The following is a 24,965-nucleotide window of genomic DNA, read 5'->3' on the forward strand; positions in this document are numbered from 1 at the left end:
CGTCTATATGCCATATATATATGGCGTGTATACCCAATGAAGTCGATATTTCCGATCCAGTCACTACCGGTCGACGTTACAGCCGGCCAGGTTACATTTCTAGCCTAAACAATAATGGCGGCTGCCAGCGAGTTTCCGACAGAACTGGCGACCCGTCCTTTGGGCCTCACAGCTCTTATGGGACTTGATATTAATCAGAAACCTTTGCACAAAGCTACCTGGGAGTCTTTTTCTGTGAACAGGCATCCTGAGAGAGTTCCACTATCCTTCAGACTTCTACCAATTGATCACGAATTTCCCAAAGCAAAATCAAAGGTGAGCTTTCTTATCGCTTTTAAGTGTAGTTATTCTTAAATCCTTTTATTACGTGAAATTCTTCTTATTTTGGTTACATTTAAGCTCTTTCAGTATAGTTTATTTAGTGTACTTTTCCCAATACATTTCCTAAGGTGCTGACAGGGAGAATTTGTTCAGCAATCAAGAGCTATAGTTGGTGATCATTTCCTGTATTCTCATGACCTTAGCTTAATGTTTGATTCTGGGGTTTTAGATGCTAAAGGGTTAAATGGACACTATTTTTGTACAGTAAGGCTGTCTGCATAGGAAGCTGCCACTGTTTCATTTTTCTTATATGATTTTATAAAGAAAGTTCTATGAGTGATTTCCACAAAATCATTAAAAGAGTTTATCACAATTCAATCATACTCCCCGGGTTTTTTTCCATAAGTGAGGGCAGATACTGCCATTAGTGGGGTCACTACCATTGAAAATCTTAGCAGATAGCCAATTAGTAATGTAAGACCTCTCACAGAAACAGTAGGCCTCCTGTAACCAGTGTTACTGAGACCTCTGCTTATGCGAGTATATGCTGGCTTTTTATCACTGAGTCTTGTTTCCTTGTAGCGTTCTACCTATGAGTGGTACATACCAAAGGGTATCTTGAAGACAAAATGGATGCACAAACATCTTTATCTCTCTCCTGCTGTGGTGGTCATGTTTTATGAGTTGGATTGGGATGACGTTCAGTGGAAAGACAGGCAAACTGAATGCGCTTCAAAACTAGAAAGAGTCAGGTAATAACACGAGAGTGAGAATGTTATCTTACCCCTCTATAACAGTGAACCTTAATCGAGGAACATCACAAACTTGCCAAATCTGCATTTACAACGCGTAGAGACGACAAGGCACGCGCGGTGAGGAGCTGGGTTGGAAAGCCCCGTCCAGTTGGCTCTTCAGGAGTAAAACACCGCAGTAAAGATGCCGTAGACATGATAACGTATGATTTTCAACAAAATCTGGAGACCCCAAACTTACAGCATAACGATATGTTTTATAAGAGGCAGCTGTGGACCTACAACTTTGGTATCCACGATTGCGTTTCCAACCAGGGCTATATGTTTATGTGGGACGAGACGACAATTATTGCATCAATGAGCTTTCTAGCCAAACCAAAGCAACTATGAATTTGAAATCCTAATTGCCAGTATTACATAATACCTTGTTAGCAAATACTCTTACCATCAATCTCTTTATTTATGCTAACCTACTTTGTATATTTGGTTGAGGTACTTAGAATATTGGCTCCTTTTTTTTTTTCTCTCGCAGTGGATTATCATTCCCCTTGTCAGTAGTGCAGTGGCTCAGTTTAAAAAGTACAAATCACCCAGGATGAAGAGATACCTGAGTAAGTTCTCTCTTTTTTCACTTTAACCCTTTAAACCCTAAGAGTGACCAGCATCAAATTTCTCCCTAAAATATCAGCCCTGAATCACATGTTAAGGTCATGAGAATAAAGGAAATGATCACCAACCAAAGAGGCTTTTGATTGGTGAACAAAATCTCCTTGTCAGCACCTTAGGAAATGTATAAAGAACAGTATGGAGAATATATAGACTGATTTTAGAGTGTAAAGGGTTAAGAACTTAGCAAGATGCAACTAAAAGCTTTTGTTTCGTCATGACAATGTACATGTAGTGCTTTTAAAAGTTTTTTTTTTTAAATTTACGAAGCAGAGTGATATAGTGTACATAGTCGAGGTCTATTGGCTTTTCATATCTAATTATCAATATGACAATAATATGCAATAAAAATACTTGATAAAACATAGGGATACAACTGTACGTTGAATAGTTGTTACAATGATGATTAATATTGCATATGGATAACTGGGCAAGCTAATCATTTTCTACTGTATGCTCTGAAGTTCTTTCATGTTCACGTTAAAAGCGAGTCTTTTTTGTTAATTCTGCAGTGGTTCAGATGGGTGAGGAGTATTACCATGCTAGAGATTACAGTAAAGCCTTATTGTGAGTGTAGCATAAGAGAATGTTTCAGTTTAGAGTCAGTAGTGATCAAGTATTGTACCACAGGCAGGCCAGGCCGTTTGAAGCGTCTTCCTACGAAATTACTTTCGGTCGGAGGCCGTTACGTGAAAGTAATTTCGTGAAAAGACGCTAAATTACCACAAAATGAGTTGATTAATATTTCATTTAACTTTATTGAGGAATTCAGACCAAAATGTAATTTAGATATGCATTTTTCAGGGCTTTATTCATAACCCTTGTAGATTTCTTCTTTAAGGTTGTTGGGAAAAGTCACCTGGGATTACCGCAGAGAAAAATGGTGGTCACTTCTTACGTCAGTTTTAATCACATCACTGAGGTACTGTTGTTTTGTAGTAAGTGAGAAAAGATTTGTACTCTCCAGCTCTTGTTTCTGAGAACTCAACATGTAAACATTTTCAGTTGAAATAATCTGAATTTACTTGGTTTTGCATTGCCTTGCTTTGTGATTGGTCTTGAAAACACGCGCTACCCTCTCAACCAATCAGGTGTAAAATTGAAACCAATGGCACATTGGTAACGCGCGTTTTCCCGCGCTTCAGGCAGCTTACTTGTTTCCTCTGTAAGTTATCACTTGTGATATTTATCTTCACTGTGATTGGTTATTGGGTTTACCTTGGTTGTGGTTGGTAACACGTTATTGAAAAGCCCTCAAGCGTGAGAATCAGGGATACTACGTCGAGGTTGGTGGAAGTTTGGCTCATTTACGACACGGACACAGCCAACTCGGACAGACGGAATAATTCCACGTCTGTTCAGTTGGACTGCTACAATGCCAAAAATCAAAGTTTGTCTTCTTGTTTAACGTCAAATTATTGCCAAGAGGTTGTTTATGGATAGCAATTTTAGTGTAGAACGTTCAAAACAGTTTTTCTCAACTTCGAGTTTTAGATTTATTTATTCGTATATCCTTAGTCTTCTTAACTCTTGTTGCAGGTGTGCGTACTTGGTTGGCAATGTGGAGGAATATATCACCCTTTCGCTTGAATTGACGGGAAGATGTATCCTTGAAAATGCTGCCTATCATTTGAATAACTGAACGTAGTATTTTTTTCTGGGTGAAGTGATTCTTTCGGGTAGAGTTATTTTCAATGCAAAGTGATCTGGGATTGTATTGGTGTAACTTAGCTTCGTTATGTTATTGGTCAAGAAAACTCGCGCCATTTTCTCAACCAATCAGATGCAAAACTAAAACCAACCACGACTTGGTCTTCCGCGTTTTCCCGCGCTTCAGGCAGGGTGCCTGTTTTTGCTTTGAGTTCCTATTGGTTCTTCATGCTAGTCACTCTTATGGGTTAAAGGGTTAAATTGGTTTCCAAGTCAGGTGGAGAGGCTGAAAAGCGCCTTCAAAACGCAAGGTATTCTTGGGCAACCAACTAGTAAGGTTGCAAAATTTGGGAATTTTAGGATAATATTGACATTTGTAGTTGTATAAAGCTGTACAGATTTTGCCCAAGTCAAATTCACTGCGGTGTAATACGTTAGTAAAACATCTTACCCAATATCTGTTATTGTATTAGTGGTAAAGTCCTTGATTCAAGAAAACATCAGATGTTGAAAATTCACGTGAAGAGAAAACAAGATGTCAAACTAATCTTATTCACGTCATGTCGGTAAGGACTTACTGCCAATGGTCGTTTAAAGGGATAAAGCTTGTAGATAATACTCATATGAGTCAATCCGTAGTGGTCTTCACGGGCCTTTAGGGAAAAAGGAGTTTTATTCTTCTTTTTTATCGTCTTTAATCCTTTCACTCCAAAAACCTCAATAGTCTCCTTACTGTCTGTCGTACATTTCTTATAATCTTTGTTCTGAGAATTTGGAAGTAGATCAAGTTGTTATTCCCTGATGTTTTTCTTTTTTTCTCATCACTTACCTGCTTGATATTATATTGATATTGTAAGGGGAAGTTTTATCTAGGTCACTTGCTGAAGTGAAAGCTTTGAAGTTTCCTCTCTCCTTATTCTATACGAGTTGCAAGATGGTCAACTTTTCCAGAGAGAGAGATCTTCTCCGACGCACCAATCAAAGGGGAAATCGAGACGGGAAAAGTAAGTCACGCAACACTTCAAGCTGGTGATTATCGATTCCTGTAACTACCTACGAAGTCGCGCAACATCCGGGGAACGTCAAGAAACGGAGAGCCAAGTCTTTGACTCAATTCACGATTCAGTTACTGCGGGAGAAACAGCTGCGCACACCAGCAGAGAGAGAGAGAGAGAGAGAGAGAGAGAGAGGGAGGAAGAGAAGCTTTTACAACTTTTTCGTGATTAGGGGAAATCTCTCACAATTTGTCTTGAAGAAAGCATCAACAAGGTTATCTCTGTAGATGTGATGGAATAAAATAGGAGTCTGTGTGACGAAAGTTGAGCAATATGTATAGGAAGTGATGCTGTACAGTGAGAGTTTTATCCTGTAGTTTCCAGGGCAAACCTGTTACCTCGAACCTACCCTAGTTTCTCCTGCACATGCGTGCTTTTTCCATGCTACAAGCGCGAACACTGAACGTCAACCTTGTTTCAAAGAGTTTCCCAGTCAGTGTTTTCAAGATTGTGGCTGGTTTTTAAGATAAAAAAACCGTGGGATGAGCTTGAACTGACGTAAGCTATCGTCATCGATGTTCTATGTCGGAAAGCCGTACAAAGTTATCATCTAACAATCAGTAAACTTTTGTACAAAACATGATGTTCTGTACCTGGGTTCACTTTTAACACGAACTGTTTATGATGTGTAGACTTGGCTTTAATCCAGATAGCTAATAGTCAATCAAAGAGCACACCTTTTTTTACCCACGTGAAGGCTTAGGAATGATGATGTGTTTCACTTCGTTTTATGTACTTTCCGTTACTTGTTCGGAGTACATAGACCGCAATATATATCCTTGGTTGGCTTTTAATGATGATAAAATGGAGTTTCGGTTTTGTTCTCTGCAGAAGAACTTTTAGGCATGGCGAGAAGAGATGTCTGAGTGTCTTCCACTCGTCCCCGGAAAAGGAACTCTTGCGTCTGTCCATACTTATGTATTCAGATCAGTTGAGACAATCGGAACCTTTCACGTGAACACCAGGCGATAGGAATGAAATGGAGAGTAAATAGTAAACTCAGTTTTCATAGAATCAAAGGAATGCGGTCTCAAGTTACTTGATGCGGTCAACGAGCTAGCGGATCGTTCTCAGAAAACCCGCATGACCTCGAAATTTACTCTAATGGAAGACAACATCCCAAGGAGAGAACCAATTACTAAATCCTCTATTGATTGTATGATACCTGTTTTATGCAATGCGGAGATTCCTCAGTATTTTCAACAGAAGAGCATTATGCAGCTTTATTGATACTTGTCAGTATAATCCACGAAAACTTTCGTTTACATTGTGGTTGACCAATTGAATTACCTCCCTTATGCAAAAATGTGTCAAAAATCACAAAATCAAACGCACGTCCTTACGAAAGTGTTCCTGAGGAGCTCTGACTCTTATTTCACAACGTGATCATCTCACAGCTGGAGCTCGGGCCGCCTGTGGATTGACTAATTGAATGACCTCCCTTAAGCAAAAATATGTTTAAAAAATCACAAAATCAAACGCACGTCCTGACGAAAGTGTTCCCGAAGAACCACCTTTTTCGACACTCCGGACACCCGACGAACTTATCGGGGTTCAAATTGATTCTATCAGGTCTTTGATTCAATACAATTTATTTACCGATGGAATTTACAAGTTCAATTTCGGTTCCCATGATGACTTACAAAAGCAAACTAAGACACATTCTCGCCCAACAGTGGGCGATTGTGTTCAAAATGTACTGGACTCATTTCAGTTTATATGAAAGCTCGCTATTCTTATGTAAGTAGTAAACCTAGAAATGGATAACTCGCTAAAATGATTTCTTTTCAACATAGTAAGCGGTCAGATGGCAAGCGATTCATTGTCGAGGTGAGGTGAGGTATTTTTATTGAGAATTTGACTGTGTTTTTTTTTATTCCTGAGGGCGCTCGTAAATATTACCAAACAAACTCTTATAATTTCGCCATAACTCTTATTTCGCAACATGATCATCTCACAGCTGGAGCTTGGGCTGTCTGTGATTGACTAATTGAATGACCTCCCTTAAGCAAAAATATGTTTAAAAAATCACAAAATCAAACGCACGTCCTGACGAAAGTGTTCCCGAAGAACCACCTTTTTCGACACTCCGGACACCCGACGAACTTATCGGGGTTCAAATTGATTCTATTAGGTCTTTGATTCAATACAATTTATTTACCGATGGAATTTACAAGTTCAATTTCGGTTCCCATGGTGACTTACAAAAGCAAACTAAGACACATTCTCGCCCAACAGTGGGCGATTGTGTTCAAAATGTACTGGAACCATTTCAGTTTATATGAAAGCTCGCTATTCTTATGTAAGTAGTAAATCTAGAAATGGATAACTCGCTAAAACGATTTCTTTTCAACATAGTAAGCGGTCAGATGGCAAGCGATTCATTGTCGAAGTGAGGTGAGGTATTTTTATTGAGAATTTGACTGTGTTTTTTTTTATTTCTGAGGGCGCTCGTAAATATTCCCAAACAAACACTTATAATTTCGCCATGACTTTTATTTCACAACATGATCATCTCACAGCTGGAGCTTGGGCCGCCTGTGGATTGACTAATTGAATGACCTCCCTTAAGCAAAAATATGTTTAAAAAATCACAAAATCAAACGCACGTCCTGACGAAAGTGTTCCCGAAGAACCACCTTTTTCGACACTCCGGACACCCGACGAACTTATCGGGGTTCAAATTGATTCTATCAGGTCTTTGATTCAATACAATTTATTTACCGATGGAATTTACAAGTTCAATTTCGGTTCCCATGATGACTTACAAAAGCAAACTAAGACACATTCTCGCCCAACAGTGGGCGATTGTGTTCAAAATGTACTGGAACCATTTCAGTTTATATGAAAGCTCGCTATTCTTATGTAAGTAGTAAACCAAGAAATGGATAACTCGCTAAAATGATTTCTTTTCAACATAGTAAGCGGTCAGATGGCAAGCGATTCATTGTGGAAGTGAGGTGAGGTATTTTTATTGAGAATTTGACTGTGTTTTTTTTTATTCCTGAGGGCGCTCGTAAATATTCCCAAACAAACTCTTATAATTTCGCCATAACTCTTATTTCACAACATGATCATCTCACAGCTGGAGCTTGGGCCACCTGTGGATTGACTAATTGAATTACCTCCCTTATGCAAAAATATGTTTAAAAAATCACAAAATCAAACGCACGTCCTGGCAGAAGTGTTTCTGAGGAGCCATCTTTGTTGACACTCAGGACATCCGACGAACTTATCAGGGTTCAAATTGATTCTAGCAAGTCTTTGATTAAATACAATTTATTCATCGATGAAATTAACAGGTTCAATTTCCGTTTCCATGGTGACTTACTAAAGCAAACTAAGACTCACATCCTCGCCCTACAGGGGGCGATTGTGTTCAAATATACTGGAATTATTTGTGTCTACATCTCGGCACAGATTGATTCTACTCCTTACCCGCGACGCTAATAATAGTATTGTTCCAACTTTCAAGTAGACTATATATGTAATTCCGGATGGTGTGGGAAGAGCAAATAAACCGAAGCATCGCGCGAACGGTCATACATTCTGCACACTGTCTCTGTTCACGCTTCGATCTGAACATGCATACCTACAGAAATTTACAAACTTAGACACTAACTACGCGGTATTATTGAAAAACTGTTGTATGTCCTTATCCCTCGTATTTCTATGAACTCAGGCCTTTCATTGTCGTCAGTGGCAGCATCAGGGTTTTCTTAGTCAGTGTAGTTTAGGTTGTTCTTCGTGGCGTTTAATGTAGTCAGCTTATCCCAAGGGAAGCCACTTAGGAAGACAAAGAAATTAAGTAATATTATTGTTATTTTGAGGATAACAGTTAGTCCTTATCTCACACATTTCCATTGACTGACGCCTCTAATTGTCGTTAGTAGCGGCAACGGGGTTTTCCAAGCCAGTGTTGTTCGAGTTGTTTTGCCCAGCTTTTAACTCAGTCAGCTTATCCCAAGGGATGCCCCATAGGAAGATGAGTGAATTCACTACTATTATTACTGCCTGAACGATAACAACACTTTTGTCTGACAAAAACCCAACGGTCATAGTGGTGAACATCAAAACCAATGGAGGAAGTACTAAAATAAAAGGCACGATCGAGATAATTATTAATTTTAGACGAATACAGCGATTCTCAATCATCAACAATAGGCTCGGACCCAAGCTTAAGGCCAGCATGGACAGCTTGAATATTCCATAGTTTGCACCTGTAGCCAATCCCAAATTGAAAACGATTTTGTAGCACAAGACGTATGTGGTTCCGTTTCGAATGGCAGCGCTGCTACAGTTGATGGGATCTTGCTTCGGCCAACTCCGGGTTTTGACCTCGTAGCAATCTTTTGAAGGGTCCTCTAAGTCGCAGTCGCTGCTTACTTCGAGCACAAGTAGTTGCCAAAACGATAGTAACGTGCCGCTAAGTATCACTGCAAACAACAGCGAATAAACGAACCGAATCCTGGATAGTAATTTCTCCTGAGAAGAAATTAGCTGCTGAGATGTAAGATCGATGTCTTTAAAAAACCATCTCGGCGTTCCGTCTTTCCCCCTCTCTTCCTTCAGAATATCGGAAAATACGTTTTTGATAATCAAGCGCCCGATCCGATTCATATCGCAGAATATGCAACAAACGGCAATTGAAGAAAGAACAGCGACAATAATAGGTGGCAGTAAAACAATTAGACTGTACTCGTACTGCTTCATTCCTTCAGCTCAATTAGTAGAACTTACGTACAAACGGACTCCTCAATCATACAACTCCAGAAATGATTTGATATGATTTTGTTATATACCTGGACTTTCACTCAACAAACGAGGACTGTGATTGGTAGATTCTTGGTCACGTGCTCCTGATCAAATTCAAATTGTATCCCGATCGGGATACAATTGCAAAGTTGTCTCGTCGAGTACAACAGCACGTGATCAGTGCATGACTAAATTAAAAATAGTAATTTAGTGTTAATAGGTGGGTTGAAAACAAACTTATTTTTACTATGGACGTTACATCTCTTTATACTGTCATTCCCAATGACGAAGGTCTCCGGGCCCTCAAACATTTTTCGATCAACGCACTGTTAAGGAACCTAGCTCTGAGAAACTACTCCGTCGAGCCGAACTAGTACTTACACTCAATTGCTTTTTGTTCAGCGGTAACTAATACAAACAAACTAATGGCGTGGCCATGGGTACTAAAATGAGATCCAGCTACGCCAATCTTTTCGTAGGTTTTATCGAACATCAATTTTTTAGTCAGTACCACGGCCCTAAACCTGAACTCTACGGCCGTCACATTGACGACTGCATCGGCGCTACCTCCTCTACTTTAGATATACCTGGGAAATTTTCGACACTTCTCTGGCTTTTCTAGACATCAAAATTTCAATTGAAGGCAACGATTTATGCAGTAGTGTTTACTACAATTCTACAGAGTCACATATATAGTTACTTGTTGTATTCATTTTCGCATCCATCACACGTCAAGAATTCCATCTCTTTTTCACAGTTTCTAAGACTTCGTCATTTATGCAGTGACGACTCTGATTTTTCCGAAAAATCAGAGGCAATGTGCCAGTTTTTCGACAAAGGTGGCTATACTGTTTCTGTCGTTCAAGCGGGTCATTACCGTGCCCAACAAATTGATCGACAGTCAACACTACAAACGGCTGAGAAAGAAAACACTGACCGCATTCTATTCACTCTTAAATTTCACCCTCACAACCGCGCAGTTAAATCTATCATTCTTAAAACACTTTAAATTACTTCAAAACGATTCAGAGACTGCCATTATCTTTTCGCAACCCCCACTTATTTCTTCAAACGTGACAAACTTTTTGGTCAGAAGTTCATTTCAAACCAATAAACAATCTGAAACTTTCAAATGCACTCGCTCACGATGCAAAACTTATCCTTTCATTCGTAACGTAGAGAAAATATCGGGACCCAAGATATCCATTAAGATCACTGATCACTTTACGTGTACCTCCGCCAATGTTATTTACTGCATAACTTGCACTTATTGCAATAAGTTGTACACTGGCGAAACAGGGAGACGACTAAGTGACCGATTCCGAGAACACCTCTGCAACGTGGAAAGAAATGACAAGGACGCATCCAAACCAGTCGCTTACTTGCACTGTGGAAGTAAGGTGAGGTATTTTTATTGAGAATTTGACTATATTTTTTATTCCTAAGAGCGGTCGTAAATATTCCCTTACAAACTCTTTTGATTTCGCCATGACTCTTATTTCGCAACATGATCATCTCACAGCTGGAGCTTGGGCCACCTGTGGATTGACTGATTGAATTACACCCTAATGCAAAAAATGTTAAAAATCACAAAATCAAACGCACATCCTGACCAAAGTGTTCCCGAGGAGCCACCTTTTTCGACACTCCGGACACCCGACAAACTTATCGGGGTTCAAATTGATTCTACCAAGTCTTTGATTAGACTCACATCCTCGCCCGACAGTGGACGATTATGTTCAAAATGTACTGGAATCATTTGTGTCTATATCTCGGCACAGATCGATTCTACTCCTTACTCGCGACGTTAATGACTTTTATTGTTCCAACTTTCAGGTAGACTATATTTGTAGTCCCAGACGTAGTAGGAAGAGCAAATAGACCGAAGCATCACACGAACGGTCATACACTACACACTGTTTCTGTTCAAGCTTCGATCTGTACATGCATGCCTACAGAAATTTACAAACTTAGACACAACCTACGTGGTATTGTTGAAAAACTGTTTTAAGTCCTTATCCCACACATTTCCACGGACTGATACCTCCATTGGCTGTCAGTTGCGGCAACGGGGTTGTCTAAGCCAGTGTTGTTCGGGTTGTTCTGTTCAGTGTTTAATATATTCAGCTATTCCAAGGGATGCGCCATAGGAAGATAAGTGAATACGCTAATATTATTATTATCTTAAGGATAACAACAAGATTATTTAACAGAAACGCAGCACCGATAGGGTGGGTCATCAAAAAACTTGGAATTACCGAGGCAAGACAAGACAGGAACGTGATGATAATTCGTATTACTCGCAGGGTTTTGGGTTTCTTAATCATCAACAGTACGCTTGAACCCCAGTTAAAGGTCAACATGGGCGTCTTGAATACTCCATAGCTTGCACCTGTGGCCACTCAAAGATTGAAAATGATTTTGTAGGATAAGACGTATGTGGTTCCGTTTTGAATGGCAACGCTACTACAGTTGATGGATCTTCATTCGGCCAACTCCAGGATTTGACCTCGAAGCATTCTTTTGAAGGGTCTTCTAAATCGTAGTCGCTGCTCACTTCGAGCAGAAGTAGTTACCAAAGCAATAGTATCGCGCCAGTAAGTATCCAAGCGAACAACAGCAAAGAAGTTAACCTAATCTTGGATGATAATTTCCTCGGAGTGGACTCCCTCGGAGGTGTAGGATCGATGTCTTTAAAAAACCATGTCGGCGATCCGTCTTGCCCACTCTCTTCCTTCAGAATATCGGAAATACGTTTTTGGCAAACCAGCGCCCGATCAGATTCAGATCGCGGAATTGAACATAAACGGCAAATAAAGAAACAATGACGACTAAAAAAGGTGGCAATCCAATAATCAGATTGTACTCGTACTGCTTCATTCCTTCAGCTCAATTAGTAGAACTTAAGTACAACGGACTCCTCAATCATACAATTCCAGTAAATGGTTTTATGTGATTTTGTTATCTTCGTTTATCTGATCGTTCCAATTAGAGTCGCATGTCGAGTAAATTCTCGCATTCTGATTGGTCAACGAAGCGAAGTATTTCTAACGGTAATTGAACTGAGTGGAGTGCAATTTGGGCTGAAATCATAGGCATGATTTCAAAATCGAACGAGCACTGCGTGCTCGTTCGATTTGAAATCACAAGTATGATTTTAGATCAAAATTGCACGACACGAGGTTCAATTACCACTTTATTACATCCATTTTGAAATTGCCCAAATTCAGGATTTGGTCAGTTCAAATATTTTATTGATGTAGTACTGAGCTGATTTGAAATTAAATTCATCCATTTTTTAGGGCGAAAAATAAGAGTTTTGGAAACAAAAGTTGCAAAATATGCCTCATGATACTCTTTGTCTTTCACTTTCCTGCAATTTGATCGGTTACTTTAAACAAACCATGAAATCTAATTGGCTGTTTTGTTTTTAGTGAGGCTTCCTCATTGGCTGGGAAAAAGATGTGATTTAAGACCAAAAATGGTGCGATTCGTGAATAAATTGTACTAATTAGAGCCAATCAGATTACAGGGACCACCAGTGATTTCAAAATGGATGTAATAAGGTGTGGAATTGCGAGTTGAAAACGAGGCTAAGTGATATTGTTTCGCATCAACGTAAACATAACAAATATCGTCAAATTTGTAGATGGAAATAAGAGAGATGGTAAGTTTTGAGCTCGGTAAAGAAACAAAGAAAGATGCTTTTCGTCTTGTCACGAGCAACAAAGAAAAAAATTCTGAGTCCACATGAAGAACCGAGCCTCAAACCTTCGGATTCCGCGCTTCGATGCTCTACCACTCAGCCACAGGGATTCCACGGTAAGGGAGGTCTCCTACGAAATTCATATGACTCGCGTCCTGCATGCTGCTAGGAACACAAATGTCGAAAGCTTAATGTATGTTGATAGATTAAGAGAGATGGTAAGTTTTGAGCTCGGTAAATAAATAGAGAAAGATGTTTTTTTCGTCTTCTCTCGTTTTTCGAGCGTGGGGCAAAGAAAACAAATGACGCGTGTCGTACGAACTTCGTAATAGACCTCCCTCACCGTGGAGTCTCTGTGGCTCTGTGTACGACTGACCTTGCTTACTATTCGCTAACGTAATGACAGTTCTGACGGTTGACTTTGAAATGGCTTTCTGGGGCGCGCGCCCAGGATAAAAACTAACGATATCATGACTGTTTTCTTTTTTTCTTATTTTTATTCAATTATGCGATTCAAGGAAAATCCATTACCTGACTCGAGAATTCCGCGTTGAATTGCACGTGGAAACCAATATCGTACGAATCGCTTCGTTTCGCGATTCGCGCGGTATCGGTTATCACGTGCTATTTAACGCGGAATTCCCTTGTCAGGTAATGAATTTTCCTATAGTATCATCCTGAGACGGACTGATGTCGGTAGTAGTGACTGACGTTTCGACATCGTTGGTGGAACCGGACTACGGACCGCAGCTGCCCTTCGAACAATCGGGCTCACTCAGGTTATTTGATCAGCGACTTAAAGGTGTATTCTCCAATTTGACCCATTTCCTTTTCCCTGTATTATAAACTGTACACATCTTTAGTGTCGTAACATCATCATTAAAGTGCCTCAGTTATCATTAAAAATGAATTCTGTGATAGGAGCTTTAGTTCGGTATTTTCGCAGTTCAGAACAAATCCTGTTTTCCTTTGATGGTATGAAAGAGGTTCAAAATTCGAACTTAACGACAAAAAAATTGCATTTTGTTTCGATCGCCATCTTCATAAATCATGGACTGTCCACTTGTGAAAATTGTCCAGTGTCTCAGAGAAGCCGCATTGTCAACTTAGTACCCAGTATCTCGTCCTTCTCCTTTCCACGATTCGTCCCTTCGGATGCGTACTTACTACGTTCCAAACGCAGTCTTTCTTCTTTAAGATCTCCACCTACAACAAAGAAGCACAGATACTTAATGTTTGTACAAAGCTTGTGGATAATGTTCACATGAATCAATCCGAAGTTATCCAACAAAGAGCAGTTTTCCTCTTAACATAAAGGGGGGGGGGGGGGGTGAGAGGGAGGGAGAGAGAGGAATGAGAGGGGGAGAAAGAGAGAAGAGGGAGAGAGGGGGAGGGAGAGAGACAGGGGTATTCTTACGGGGTAAATTACAAGTACAAAGAATAAATGGGTGAGTTTCCAAAGCTGTGGTGCTGCGTCAGAGGGGGTTTTAAAAGATAACTTGATGTTATGAACTAAGTAGTTAGTGTAAATTGGTCAATGTAAAGAGTTCTACAGCTGACGTTTCGAGCGTTAGCCCTTCTTCAGAGAGAATGGAGTTCACACTCGAAACGTTCGCTTTAGAAACTCTTTACAGTGACCAATTTACTTCATCAATTCGGTTGATAAAACCAAACTGTATGCAGAAAGCCCAGCTAACAAAGTCCCGCACAAGACAGAATGCGAAGGAATACAGTAGCGATGACATAACCCCTGTAAAAGTCTCTAAATATCTGATTAGTAATTCTCCCTTCTTCCTGTTATAGAATTCTTTATAAGTAAGAAAAGAGAAGCTGAAATACAACATAACTATAAACATTACGAACCCAAGCCTGGATACTAAGACATTGAATTAAACGCAAGTTAAAAAATCCTTTACATTTTCAGGACTTTGTCTTTTCCTCCGCTCGCAACTCTGGTACCATCTGGGCTCCAGTCGACACTGTAAACCTGTCACAAGAGAAGGGAAAAAAACGTTATTCCGTCTGCCTTAAGCCGTTTGTCCACGAGATGAAAATGCATGAGTTTACATTAACTCAGGTGAACAAAAATTAGTCTCAATTTTTATGCAGTGTTGACTAGAAGATTATAGGAACATGGAACAAAATGAGTGTTTTACTTATTTGACATTGCCGTAAACGTTCGGCATTCTTCTTAGGGAGTCAAAATTACCACGAAAGTGACGCCTGTGAAAACGCCCCTTAAAAAATTCTGTGAGCCACTCGATGTGATTACCTTCCCTTACGGCGCGGGATCTCCCATTCAACAGAACATGTTAATGCAGCAGTGAGTTCGAATTAAAAATAAGAATAATATACCGTCGAGGCCCTCATTATTAGATTACACAAACTTGGGTATTTCATTTTGTTGTATTGCAGAGGATGGCTAGAAAATGTATCATTTAAAAACCGAGCAACACAGTGAAAAAAACAAAGAAAACTACTTTGTTTTCAAGACGACAGCAGTGCATCTGTGCTCTAAATGATCAAAGCGCGAAGTCATCAGTTCATTATATATATAGCCTTGTAAGCAATGGTTCTCAACCCTTTAACTCCCACGATCTGATTGTTAATTCTCCCCTCTAGCTGCTACACGTTTCCCTATAAGTCATTTACGAGAGGTTGTCGCTAGATCAAGATAACAACTTCTTCCTGATTTGTTTGAGTATTTGCATTACCTGTTTGCTGGATACTGTACAAATATCATGGGGAGAATTTACATGTTAACCACTTCTGGGAGCTAAAGGGTGAACCGATGAGTAAGCGAGAGTTACGAAACTTATTAAGTAATGAATTATGCACCATATACCTCGTCTGCGTGACCAGGAAGATCCTCCATGATTTTCTTTGTTTTCAAATCCCACACCTGTTAAATTAAAAGATTGCGTTCATGGCAACTCAAAATTTACTGCATTTCCTCTGTCGAGACTCGACCACTTCTTTCAACGATTTTCTGTAACCCACGTCGTGGCTCAGGGGGGTAGAGTTGGGTTGGTCTTAAGATGCGAACGACCCCCACCCTCTCCTTTGTTAAGGAACGCGACTTATTTTGTCTCCACCCACCCTTCCTCCCCAGTACCAGAAAGACACATGTCTAGGATCTTGATTGAAATACCGGTCAACGCCCTTGGTTACCGTTAAAAGCCGATTTCTTTAGACAAAAAGGACTTCTTTTCACATCCGTGCGCTGCATGCTTCGTTGACTGTTTAGCAAACAATCAAATTCTCGTTCTCAGGGTTCTCTCCTCCTCTTCCTTCGAAACGAGAGGGAACGAGCAGAAGAGAACCCTGGGGACGAGGTTGAAACAATAACCCTACACTTCACCACACTCTTAATATTATTGGCTCGCTGAGCACTTAACTTTAGGGTGCTGTCTGCACTTCCACTGCAAAGAAGTCGGCTGTCCGCTGACCAAGCAATCTAGGAAAATTTGAACACTGTTAAGAATACCATAACCTGGAAAACGATCATTGTAAAATTTGCATTTTTATCGCAAAGAAATCCTGGTGGAAAGAAAAGGTTATCATGGACACCAGAAAAGTCATTGAATGGTCTTCTTGAAACTGACACCTCACCAATTAATACAAAAAGAAGAACAAGAAAATTAGAATAAAATAAACCAGACTTAAAATGTGCACAGTAAAAGTTTTGAAGAACTCCTTACCTGATATACAGAGTTCACATGTCCACGAAGAGATGTGATGTACCTAATAAAAAATAAAGCCAATTACATTATTAATGAAATAACATATAATAAGATGGCCAGGATTGAAGGCTGAGGCAAGTAGTAAATCTGAGGTTAATTCCACCTACTTTCCACTGTCACCATTCCAGATTTTAACTGACTTATCAAATGAGGCACTTGCTATCATGCGACCGTCAGGAGAAAAGCTGACTTGATTTATAAGAGCTTGGTGACCTAAAAGTTGAAAATGAACAAACAATGGGTTCTGGGACGTGATACCAAAAAACACAATTTCCGTCGATCTTGCTTTGCAAGAAGCGGCAATATAAAAGATAACATAAAATTTATTTTACAGCTTGTGTAATAACTTTTAGAATCCATGGAAAGACCATTTATTGAGTTCTACCGAAATAACCAAAGCTGAAGTCTGCTTTTGTTTTGGAACTTAATCCCAACTATATAGCATAAACCAACAAGAAGTTTAAAGAAGGAAAGTTTCTGAAGAAACTGTGGTGCTGCATAGGTGGGAGAGTATAACAGAGTCATTCAGAATTACCGGTATCATCTGAATTGATAATGTAAATTGACCACCAGAAAGAGTTTCAAAGCTGACATTTCAAGTTTTAGCCCTTCATCAGAGTGAATGGTGAAGGGCTAATGGATGAGGGGCTAATGCTCGAAACATCAGACCCCATCCTCAGTCCTATTGAAGTTTCAAACATCTCTAATCTGTATACAGGCATACCCACTTATCTGACCTGTCATACGGGCTAGAGGTTTTTTGCTTTCCTCTGGATCCCAAAGAAATAGAGTGAAGTCATCAGAGCCTGAAACCAATCGCTCTCTTCTTCCTCCCTGAATAGAAAAAAAAGAATTTGATCATACGAAGATAACTCTAACTTGAGCAGCAAGATAACAGCCACCTAGAAGTTAATTTGCTGTGAGCTGATGGATTACCCTTTACACCCTCACATCAGCATGCATATTCTCTATAAAGTTCTCTATATGTTGCCTACGGTGCTGACAGAGAGAGTCAGTTTAATAATCAGGAGATTGGTGATCATTTCCTTTATTCTCATAACCTTGGTGTGACTCAGGAGTGTTATTGTAAGGAGAAATTAGATGTTAGTCACCCTTAAGGGGTTAAAGGGAAAGTTGATGGTATACCTTTGCATGCATGTATCTTTGCAGTGCTCTCTCTTTCAGTGTATCATTTTCTGCTGTAACTAATTCATTACTTGAGCCTTTTGATGGATCAAATACACCAGTTCTTAAAGCGTAGTCTGTATTCAGTGCTAAGTGATTCACCTGTTATATAAAACAAAATTAGAATGCAATGACTGCTTAAGAAATATTTCACAATCATTTGCAAGAAATGAACGAAAGATTCCATTGTTTATAATTATCTCTCTGCTGCTTAGAAATACAGTCAAATGATTTGAACAAAACTTAACATTACACAAATTTTTATTCTTCCATATCTTTTTACCTCCCTGACTGCAAACTTACCCAATGCGCATGACCTTGCAATGTTCTACACAAAACTCCCTAGAAAATGGAAAGACAAAGAACCAAAATGTTTAAGATGATGGTATAACTAACTACTGTATATCATGATTTATAGAGCACTATTAAATACTGTGACAGTCATAAAACCCAACTCAAAGCAAACCATCACACCACTTTAAGTCACAATCATTGATTTAAGATTTGCATCTGATTGGTGAGGAGAGAGACAACTGTTTTCAAACAATACTAGTAAGTAATGTAAAACAATTGAAATCCCGGACTTCTTGTGACCTTATTCACCCTTTAACTCCCATGGGTGACCGAGACAGAATTTCTCCATACAGTATCAATACAATATCATTTAGATAGGTAATGAGAATAAAGAAAAATATCAATTTGGGAATAATTAGTTGATCGAATACTAAATTCTCTGAACTAACATTATAAGAATTGTATGGTTGACAGTAAGAAGAATTACAAATTTGATCTGGGAGTTAAAGGGTTAAAAGCCCTTTTTGCTCTATAGTGATGGACAGGGAAAAAAGAACTTTCTATCTAGAAAAGGTTTTTGTTAGAGATTTACACATTGAGGAAGACCCAGACACCCACAAGTAAGGAAACTGAAGAGAAGATGACTGGGCATGGAGTGGTTGGCAATAACACCTTAATAAGGTATAAATCTCAATACTCAGTTTAAATTTCGAAGGATTACTTTTTAAATGGGTGTATTGCAGTGCTACTATTCCCCTTTGCAGCTATCATTTGCTCCTGTCATGCAACAGCTTCCCTCCCCTTCCAAGAGCTACTTTGGCTGGAACCTCATTCCTTTGAGTTTAGAAACTAATGACAGACAAGCTCAAATATTTCAGCCTTAACAGTTTACATCCCAATATCAGTATGTATATTCTCCATACTATTTTCTGTACCTTTCCTAACATGCTGACAAGGAGAATTTGTTTAAGAACCATAAGCATCTTTAGTTAGTGATCAGTTCCTTTATTCTCATGACCTCAATGTGTGATGTGGGGGTGAAATGGTAAGGAGAAATTAGGTGTCAGTCATTCTTTTGGGTCAAAGGGTTAATAGGAAGGGGGAGAGGGAAAAAGCCCATTGCATGACGAGACCAAATGACAGATAAGAGGGAGACTTCAATACTTCCAACCATCAGCATTAACAAAAAAGTTTGTTTCATACAGAAACTCACTTACATCATCTGCCCTCCACACTTTAATCGTCCTGTCCTGAGAGGAGGAGTAAATAAGCCCCTCCCCTCCCCACTTGATACATGTCACTGACTTGGTATGGCTTGATAATGTTCTTATCAACTGACTGAGGATGCAATCCCATATTTTGATAGTTGTATCCTTCAGAGAAGAAAGTAATTAAGATACTTAACATTTGAGATCAATGTAATTCACAAAACAGCAGGCAGCAGTTTCATTAAAAACCAGTTACTAGCTGTCTGCTGCTGCATGCAAGACCTCCTATAGCTGTCTGTTTAGCTTGGGAGTGGGCTCCTGTGTTTTGGTTTCACCTTGTGGGCTCAGCTGCCTATTGTGTTGTCTGCAGCTGCTCAAAGAAAAATTGAATGAAACCCCTTAATGGACATCATAAGGATTATATAATCATCGTTTCATTGAAAACATTGAAATCAAACTGTTTAAAAGTTTTATAAAAACAAGTTGCCAATTGGAGAATTCTACTGCTGACCATCAAAACTCCATTCCGTGAAAGAAAACATGACTTATGCAAACAAGATGAAAATAATCTAAATACAGCATACTTGTTTGAGCCACTGTGAAATTTAATCTTGGTTTGCTGTGAGGATTTAACCCTTTAACTCCAAGAAGTGATTAACATGTTACTTCTCCCCTAAGATGTACATACATTACCCAGCAAACAGGTAATAAGAATACTCAAAGTTATCAAGTAGAAGCTTTTATCTTCATCTAATAACACCAAGTTCTTGTCACTAATTTACAAGGAAATGTGTAGCAGCTAGAGGGGAGAATTAACAATCAGATCGAAGGAGTTTAAGGGTTAAAATGATCTTTGCTTTCAATTGAACTAAAGGAGCCTGAGAAATTTTGGACGTCTTTTACTTTATGATGAAATTTCCAGAGTATTCATGTGATAACAGGTTCATTGTTGAGCAACACTTACTTTTGATGAACTTGCCAAAAACCTACACTCAGGATTACTGAAAATAAAACAAAGAAAAAGGAAAAAAATTAGGTTTAACCCTTTAACTCCCATGAATTACCAAGACATAATTTCTCCTTACTATATCAATACAATATCAAGCAGCCAAGTGTTGGGAATAGCACAAAATATTGTCCAGAGCCCAGTTGTTCAAAGGCCTGTTAGCAATAACCCAGGGTTAAGATTTAAACTGAGTTTCTTTGTTTCTTTCTTCAAAAGCCTTTTTCAAATAATTTTCTCTATCCTTTTTAGAGCTTTCAAGCATCAAATTATAGACAAAAAGAATTATACCAAATATTCTTTTACAGCTTTCATACCTGAAGTGAGATTTCACACTAAACCTCGGATATTGTCTCACAGCTTTGAACAACCCAGCCTAGGGGATTATCAATTGTTCCACCACAAAATTCTCCGCTCAAATTCTTTTAGAAATGTTGGCAGACAGGAAAATTTTCATCAATGATGCAAATCTATATACTAAATAAAACTGTTCCCCTTTATGTAGTACACATTTAAGAGTGAGATGATACTTTGGTTTAATTCACTAAGTTGATGATGCAAATTGGCCACAATAAAGAGATTAGAAAGCTGACATTTTGAGCATTAGTCCTTCCTCAGAATAAATTTGCTCTGATGAAGAACTAATGTTTAAAATATCAGCTTTAGAATCTATTTGTAGTGGCCATTTCAAAACAATTTTGAACCAAATCATCTTGTAACACCCCTCACTGATGCAGCACCACACTTCTTTAGAAAGTTTAGAAAGTTGCTCCTTTTATTCATTAAAACTGTAATGGCCAGGTGATCTGCCACAAAATTGAATTTTGAGTGGAGTAAATAATTGGAGATATTCAGCATGCCATTCTATATGCCTTTATCAACACAACTAGGTGGACAGAAAAAGGTATTAACCCTTTAACTCCCAAGATCTCATTAGTAATTCTCCTTACTTTCTGCCACATAGTTCTTGTGATGTTAGTTTGGAGAATTTGGTATCAACTCATAATCCCCTAATTAAGATTTTTCTTTATTCTGATCAATTGTCTGCTTGATATTGTATTGATAGTGTAAGGAGAAATTCTATCTTGGTCACTCATGGGAAATAAAGGGTTGAAAAAGTATGTATTGATTTTTTTATCATAATGACTAAAAGAAGAAGGGTTAAAGCAAATTGGTTTGAAAAATGTTTAACCAGAAAAACTTCACAGTCACAAACATATCACATTCTCTGTTTTTCTAAATTAAGTAACCACTATTCAAAACATTGTACCTATGAAGTGGTTGCCAGCTGAGCCAAGTAATCCACTGCAAATGACCTTTCAAAGTCTTTCCTATTTGCTTTCCATCAACAGGGTTCCATATTCTAATCTAAAATAAATCAGACAATTTATTGACCCTTTTCACCCTCACATCAGTGTACATATTCTCCATACTGTTCTCTATACATGTCCTAAGGCGCTGACAGAGAGAGTTAGTTTAATAATCAAGAGCTTTGGTTTGGTTGGTGATCATTTCCTTTATTCTCATGACCTTGATGTGTGATTCAGAGGCCATATTTTAAGGAGAAATTAGATGCTAGTCAATCTTAGAGGTCCAAGGGTCAAGTTTCATGTAATACTCCAGACACAGATTTATGCAAGAGGAAACAAGCTTGCCTTGAACATAATACCTAGTCAGAGAAATATCCTCTCCTCTATCCATAACTTCTCCTTACTGAGTTTCCAATTCTCTTGTCCATGCTTTAAAGCTTTTTAAAGATTATATACATTTACTGTGATGCTCACACAGACAACAGATTAAACTAAAGGAGGAAAATTTAAAACCAAAAAATGGGAAATTTGTTTAAAATAAAACTCCAAATTGATAACTCTAACACTATAATTATCAATTGAAAATCACATTCTTACCTCACCATTTTTACAGCCAGAAGCTAACTTCTTCCCATCTGGAGACCACGCTATATGTAAAATCCAGTGTGTATGGCCTCAAAAATGATTATCAAGAATAAATTAATTATTGAAAATCCATACATCATAACTTCACTGTTCAAAAGGTTTTTGACTTTGATCAACATCAAATTAAAATATGAAGCACTAGGACTTTGATATAGAAAAATCTCAACAACATTTGTTACAGGGATGAAAATTCAATGATGGGTGAGTACCTTTACAAGTAAAATGAGGTGTTTCTGTGTTCACATCCCAAAACCGAACAGTTGTGTCTCCTGAACCACTTGCCAAATATCTAAGAAGGATTTATAAATATGTATAAAAAAAAAACGGAACAAAACAAAACAAAAAGAATTCTTGTCTTTCTTATTCATAAGAGAGCTCAAAACGCACCATCTTCTGAAATTTCCACACAGGATTTGCTAACCCTCAAAGGCAGAATACAGGATGCTTGTCAAATAATTATATCAGCCCTGTAAACCAATACCTTTAGCTTTCCTTGCCCCCCAGTTCTTTGTAACTTAGAAGTAGAGCACTGGACCATAGAATTAGAAGGACCATGGTTTAACCCTTTTAACCCCCAACATCTGATTAAAAATTCTCCCTTCTAGGTGCTGCTCATTTCCTTGTAAATTAGTTATGAGAATTTGGTGATAGATCTGGATAAAAACTTCTAACTGATATGTTTGAGTGCTCTCATCACCTGTTTGCTCAATAATGTATAAATATCATGGGGAGAAGTTTCATTTTAATCACTTCTGGGAGTTAAAGGGTTAAATCCTCACAGCAAACCAAGATTACCTAGATTTCCTAAAATAACTAATCACAAGTATTGTAAGGTAAATATACTATCTTGATCACTGAATAAAGGACAGTCAAAGTAGAGTAATAATGGCTTGAGAGGAGTAACTTGAACTATGAATACTCTACAATGTCATGTTTCAACACTAAACCCACCTGCCACCAGGACTAAATGACACTGAAATGACAGCCTCAGAGTGACCTAACACAGACCGAAAAAAATAGATATATTTTTACCAAGTTTGAAAAACATTCTATCTCAAAAAAAGGCCCAAAAAAATCACTCAAAGAAAATTATTTTGCAATGTTTGCAGAATATATAGAGACCGTCATTTATTTTCTTGAACAGTAATGACAAATTTAGATTAAAATATTTTACCTGGAATTGTGCTGGTGCATCTTGTCACAGCTTGAACTTTAAATACAGCCTGGGGTTGATACACAATCTCTACAACTTTCTCTGTTTCTAGTGTTTGGGTTTCTAATGTTTCCTTGAGACTGCCTGTAATTTCTGACTCATTCACATAGAAAGAGTAAGGTACGCTTTCATCCTGAAGTAATGAAAAAAACAAATAAAAAAAAAATTGAGCCCCAAGGAATATTAAAGTAATAATCATAATTAATCATTCACTAAATCATTCAACAACTTTTTTTTTTTAGTACTCCAGTTAGGGCTTTATGATATTTTTATTCTTAAAATTTGAATAAGTCAAGAGAGTCCACATATGCAACAGTGCTCAAGTGGTAAATAGCAAACATCTTACCTTTTGCAGCACTGCATTGCAAACTAATTCTAATTTATCAGGAGTAATATCAAGAGGAAGGTCAAATGGTGTACCAATGAGCTCTCCAAGCTCACTCTTGAACTGTGCAAGAATGCGGCCACCTTCACTGTGAAAGGGTATTAAAGACAGTTATATTTAATAGAAAGCTTAAATCTCTCTTTCAAAATCAAACTGTCCTTCTTTATTTTCAAACCTTACCAACATTATATCCTCATTATATTATCATCATTTTTGTCATAATCTGGTCAGCTCTGACAAAGAATCATAATTTTTGAGTAAATATGAACAATAGCTCCCATGTTCAGTAGTCTGTAACCTGTCAACCAACATGATATTGACACATTACTATCACATTACTGACACATTACCAATAGCCAGCAGACAGTGGGCCAAAAATTGACCCAAACCACTGATAGTTGAAAAGAGTAAATAGACACATGCTAATGGGAATCAATGCTTTAATCCATCATCATATGGAATATGATGCCCTATTGTGATTGGTTGGTTTACACAGCTGTGATTGGTCAGCTAAACTAAAGCTGTTTTGTTTACTGTGACTGGTTAGCCCCACTGACTGGCAGGCTAGTATTCCAGGTTAAGTTTTAATTTCTTAGTTGCATCAATCATAGTTTGCTAGATGAGTTTATGAATGGAGGGCACTTCACACCAGAACAACTTGATCCCACAATTTTAAGACCTTTAACTCAAAGAAGTTATTTACATGAACCTCGATTTCCAAAACTATTTCACTACATTGGCCGCAGGGAACATTGACGAAAACGTAGAAAAACCCTTAAGCTGGAGGATCTTGATATAACACTTAGTCTCGATGACTAAGATACGAGAATCTGCGAATCAGGCTTTCTTTCACATGGGAAACTTGACATGTTCAATCAGCGAGAACGCCTGATCGCGGATTAGATTTACATAACGTAGAGGAGAGAATTACTCATTGGATCTTAGAGATAGAAAAGTTAGGTGACAGGCAGACAGTGTGATGCGCAAGGTATAACTTAAAATAAGGAGTAAGTCACCTCATTTTGTCCCTTTTGGTGGATTTGCTAAAATTCCACGTGAATTTTCTATGTTTAC

General features: G+C 38.4%; 2 protein-coding genes across 4 annotated transcripts; one reads left to right on the forward strand and one right to left on the reverse strand.

Moving 5' to 3' along the window:
* The first annotated feature begins 115 nt into the window (after window positions 1-115).
* LOC136278916 (trafficking protein particle complex subunit 11-like) lies at window positions 116-16,685 on the forward strand. Of its 3 annotated transcripts, XM_066162144.1 has the most exons (14): window positions 116-315; window positions 904-1,073; window positions 1,606-1,684; window positions 2,252-2,306; window positions 2,581-2,661; window positions 3,279-3,343; window positions 3,894-3,955; window positions 4,317-4,393; window positions 5,276-6,279; window positions 6,803-6,841; window positions 7,366-7,404; window positions 10,480-10,599; window positions 14,830-14,982; window positions 15,321-16,685. In XM_066162144.1, the coding sequence occupies exons 2-9, from the start codon at window positions 1,047-1,049 to the stop codon at window positions 5,400-5,402; spliced, it is 573 nt and encodes a 190-aa protein (XP_066018241.1). In that variant the 5' UTR covers window positions 116-315; window positions 904-1,046; the 3' UTR covers window positions 5,403-6,279; window positions 6,803-6,841; window positions 7,366-7,404; window positions 10,480-10,599; window positions 14,830-14,982; window positions 15,321-16,685. The 3 variants fall into 3 exon arrangements, with proteins under 3 accessions (XP_066018241.1, XP_066018240.1, XP_066018242.1); XM_066162143.1 differs by lacking the exon at window positions 10,480-10,599; XM_066162145.1 differs by lacking the exon at window positions 10,480-10,599 and having other exon boundaries at window positions 5,276-6,274.
* Window positions 13,462-24,964, reverse strand: LOC131792701 (notchless protein homolog 1). Its single transcript, XM_066162142.1, has 18 exons — window positions 24,908-24,964; window positions 23,853-23,979; window positions 23,468-23,639; window positions 23,245-23,290; window positions 22,503-22,582; window positions 22,246-22,322; window positions 21,609-21,706; window positions 20,300-20,336; window positions 19,345-19,500; window positions 18,137-18,175; window positions 17,795-17,935; window positions 17,386-17,482; window positions 16,756-16,861; window positions 16,607-16,649; window positions 16,303-16,362; window positions 15,751-15,807; window positions 14,822-14,892; window positions 13,462-14,111 (listed from the first exon to the last, which is right to left on the reverse strand). Exons 1-18 carry the CDS (start codon window positions 24,910-24,912, stop codon window positions 14,099-14,101), a joined length of 1,425 nt encoding a protein of 474 aa, XP_066018239.1. The 5' UTR covers window positions 24,913-24,964; the 3' UTR covers window positions 13,462-14,098.
* Between the last annotated feature and the right edge of the window lies 1 nt (window position 24,965).

Source organism: Pocillopora verrucosa, chromosome 2 (assembly GCF_036669915.1).
Source record: "Pocillopora verrucosa isolate sample1 chromosome 2, ASM3666991v2, whole genome shotgun sequence".
In the NCBI taxonomy this organism is placed as follows: Eukaryota; Metazoa; Cnidaria; class Anthozoa; order Scleractinia; family Pocilloporidae; genus Pocillopora; species Pocillopora verrucosa.

Bases quoted from the DNA above. Each gene is read 5' to 3' on its own strand.
- LOC136278916 (XM_066162144.1), top strand. From the start codon at position 1,047: ATGCGCTTCAAAACTAGAAAGAGTCAG. The intron at 1,685-2,251 runs GTAAGTTCTCTC...TTAATTCTGCAG, and splicing joins CAGGATGAAGAGATACCTGA to TGGTTCAGATGGGTGAGGAG. The intron at 2,307-2,580 runs GTGAGTGTAGCA...TTCTTCTTTAAG, and splicing joins GATTACAGTAAAGCCTTATT to GTTGTTGGGAAAAGTCACCT.
- LOC131792701 (XM_066162142.1), bottom strand. The intron at 19,501-20,299 runs GTAAGTGTTGCT...TCTTCTCTGAAG, and splicing joins TTTTGGCAAGTTCATCAAAA to GATACAACTATCAAAATATG. The intron at 16,862-17,385 runs GTCAGATAAGTG...TTCAACTTTTAG, and splicing joins ACCTCTAGCCCGTATGACAG to GTCACCAAGCTCTTATAAAT.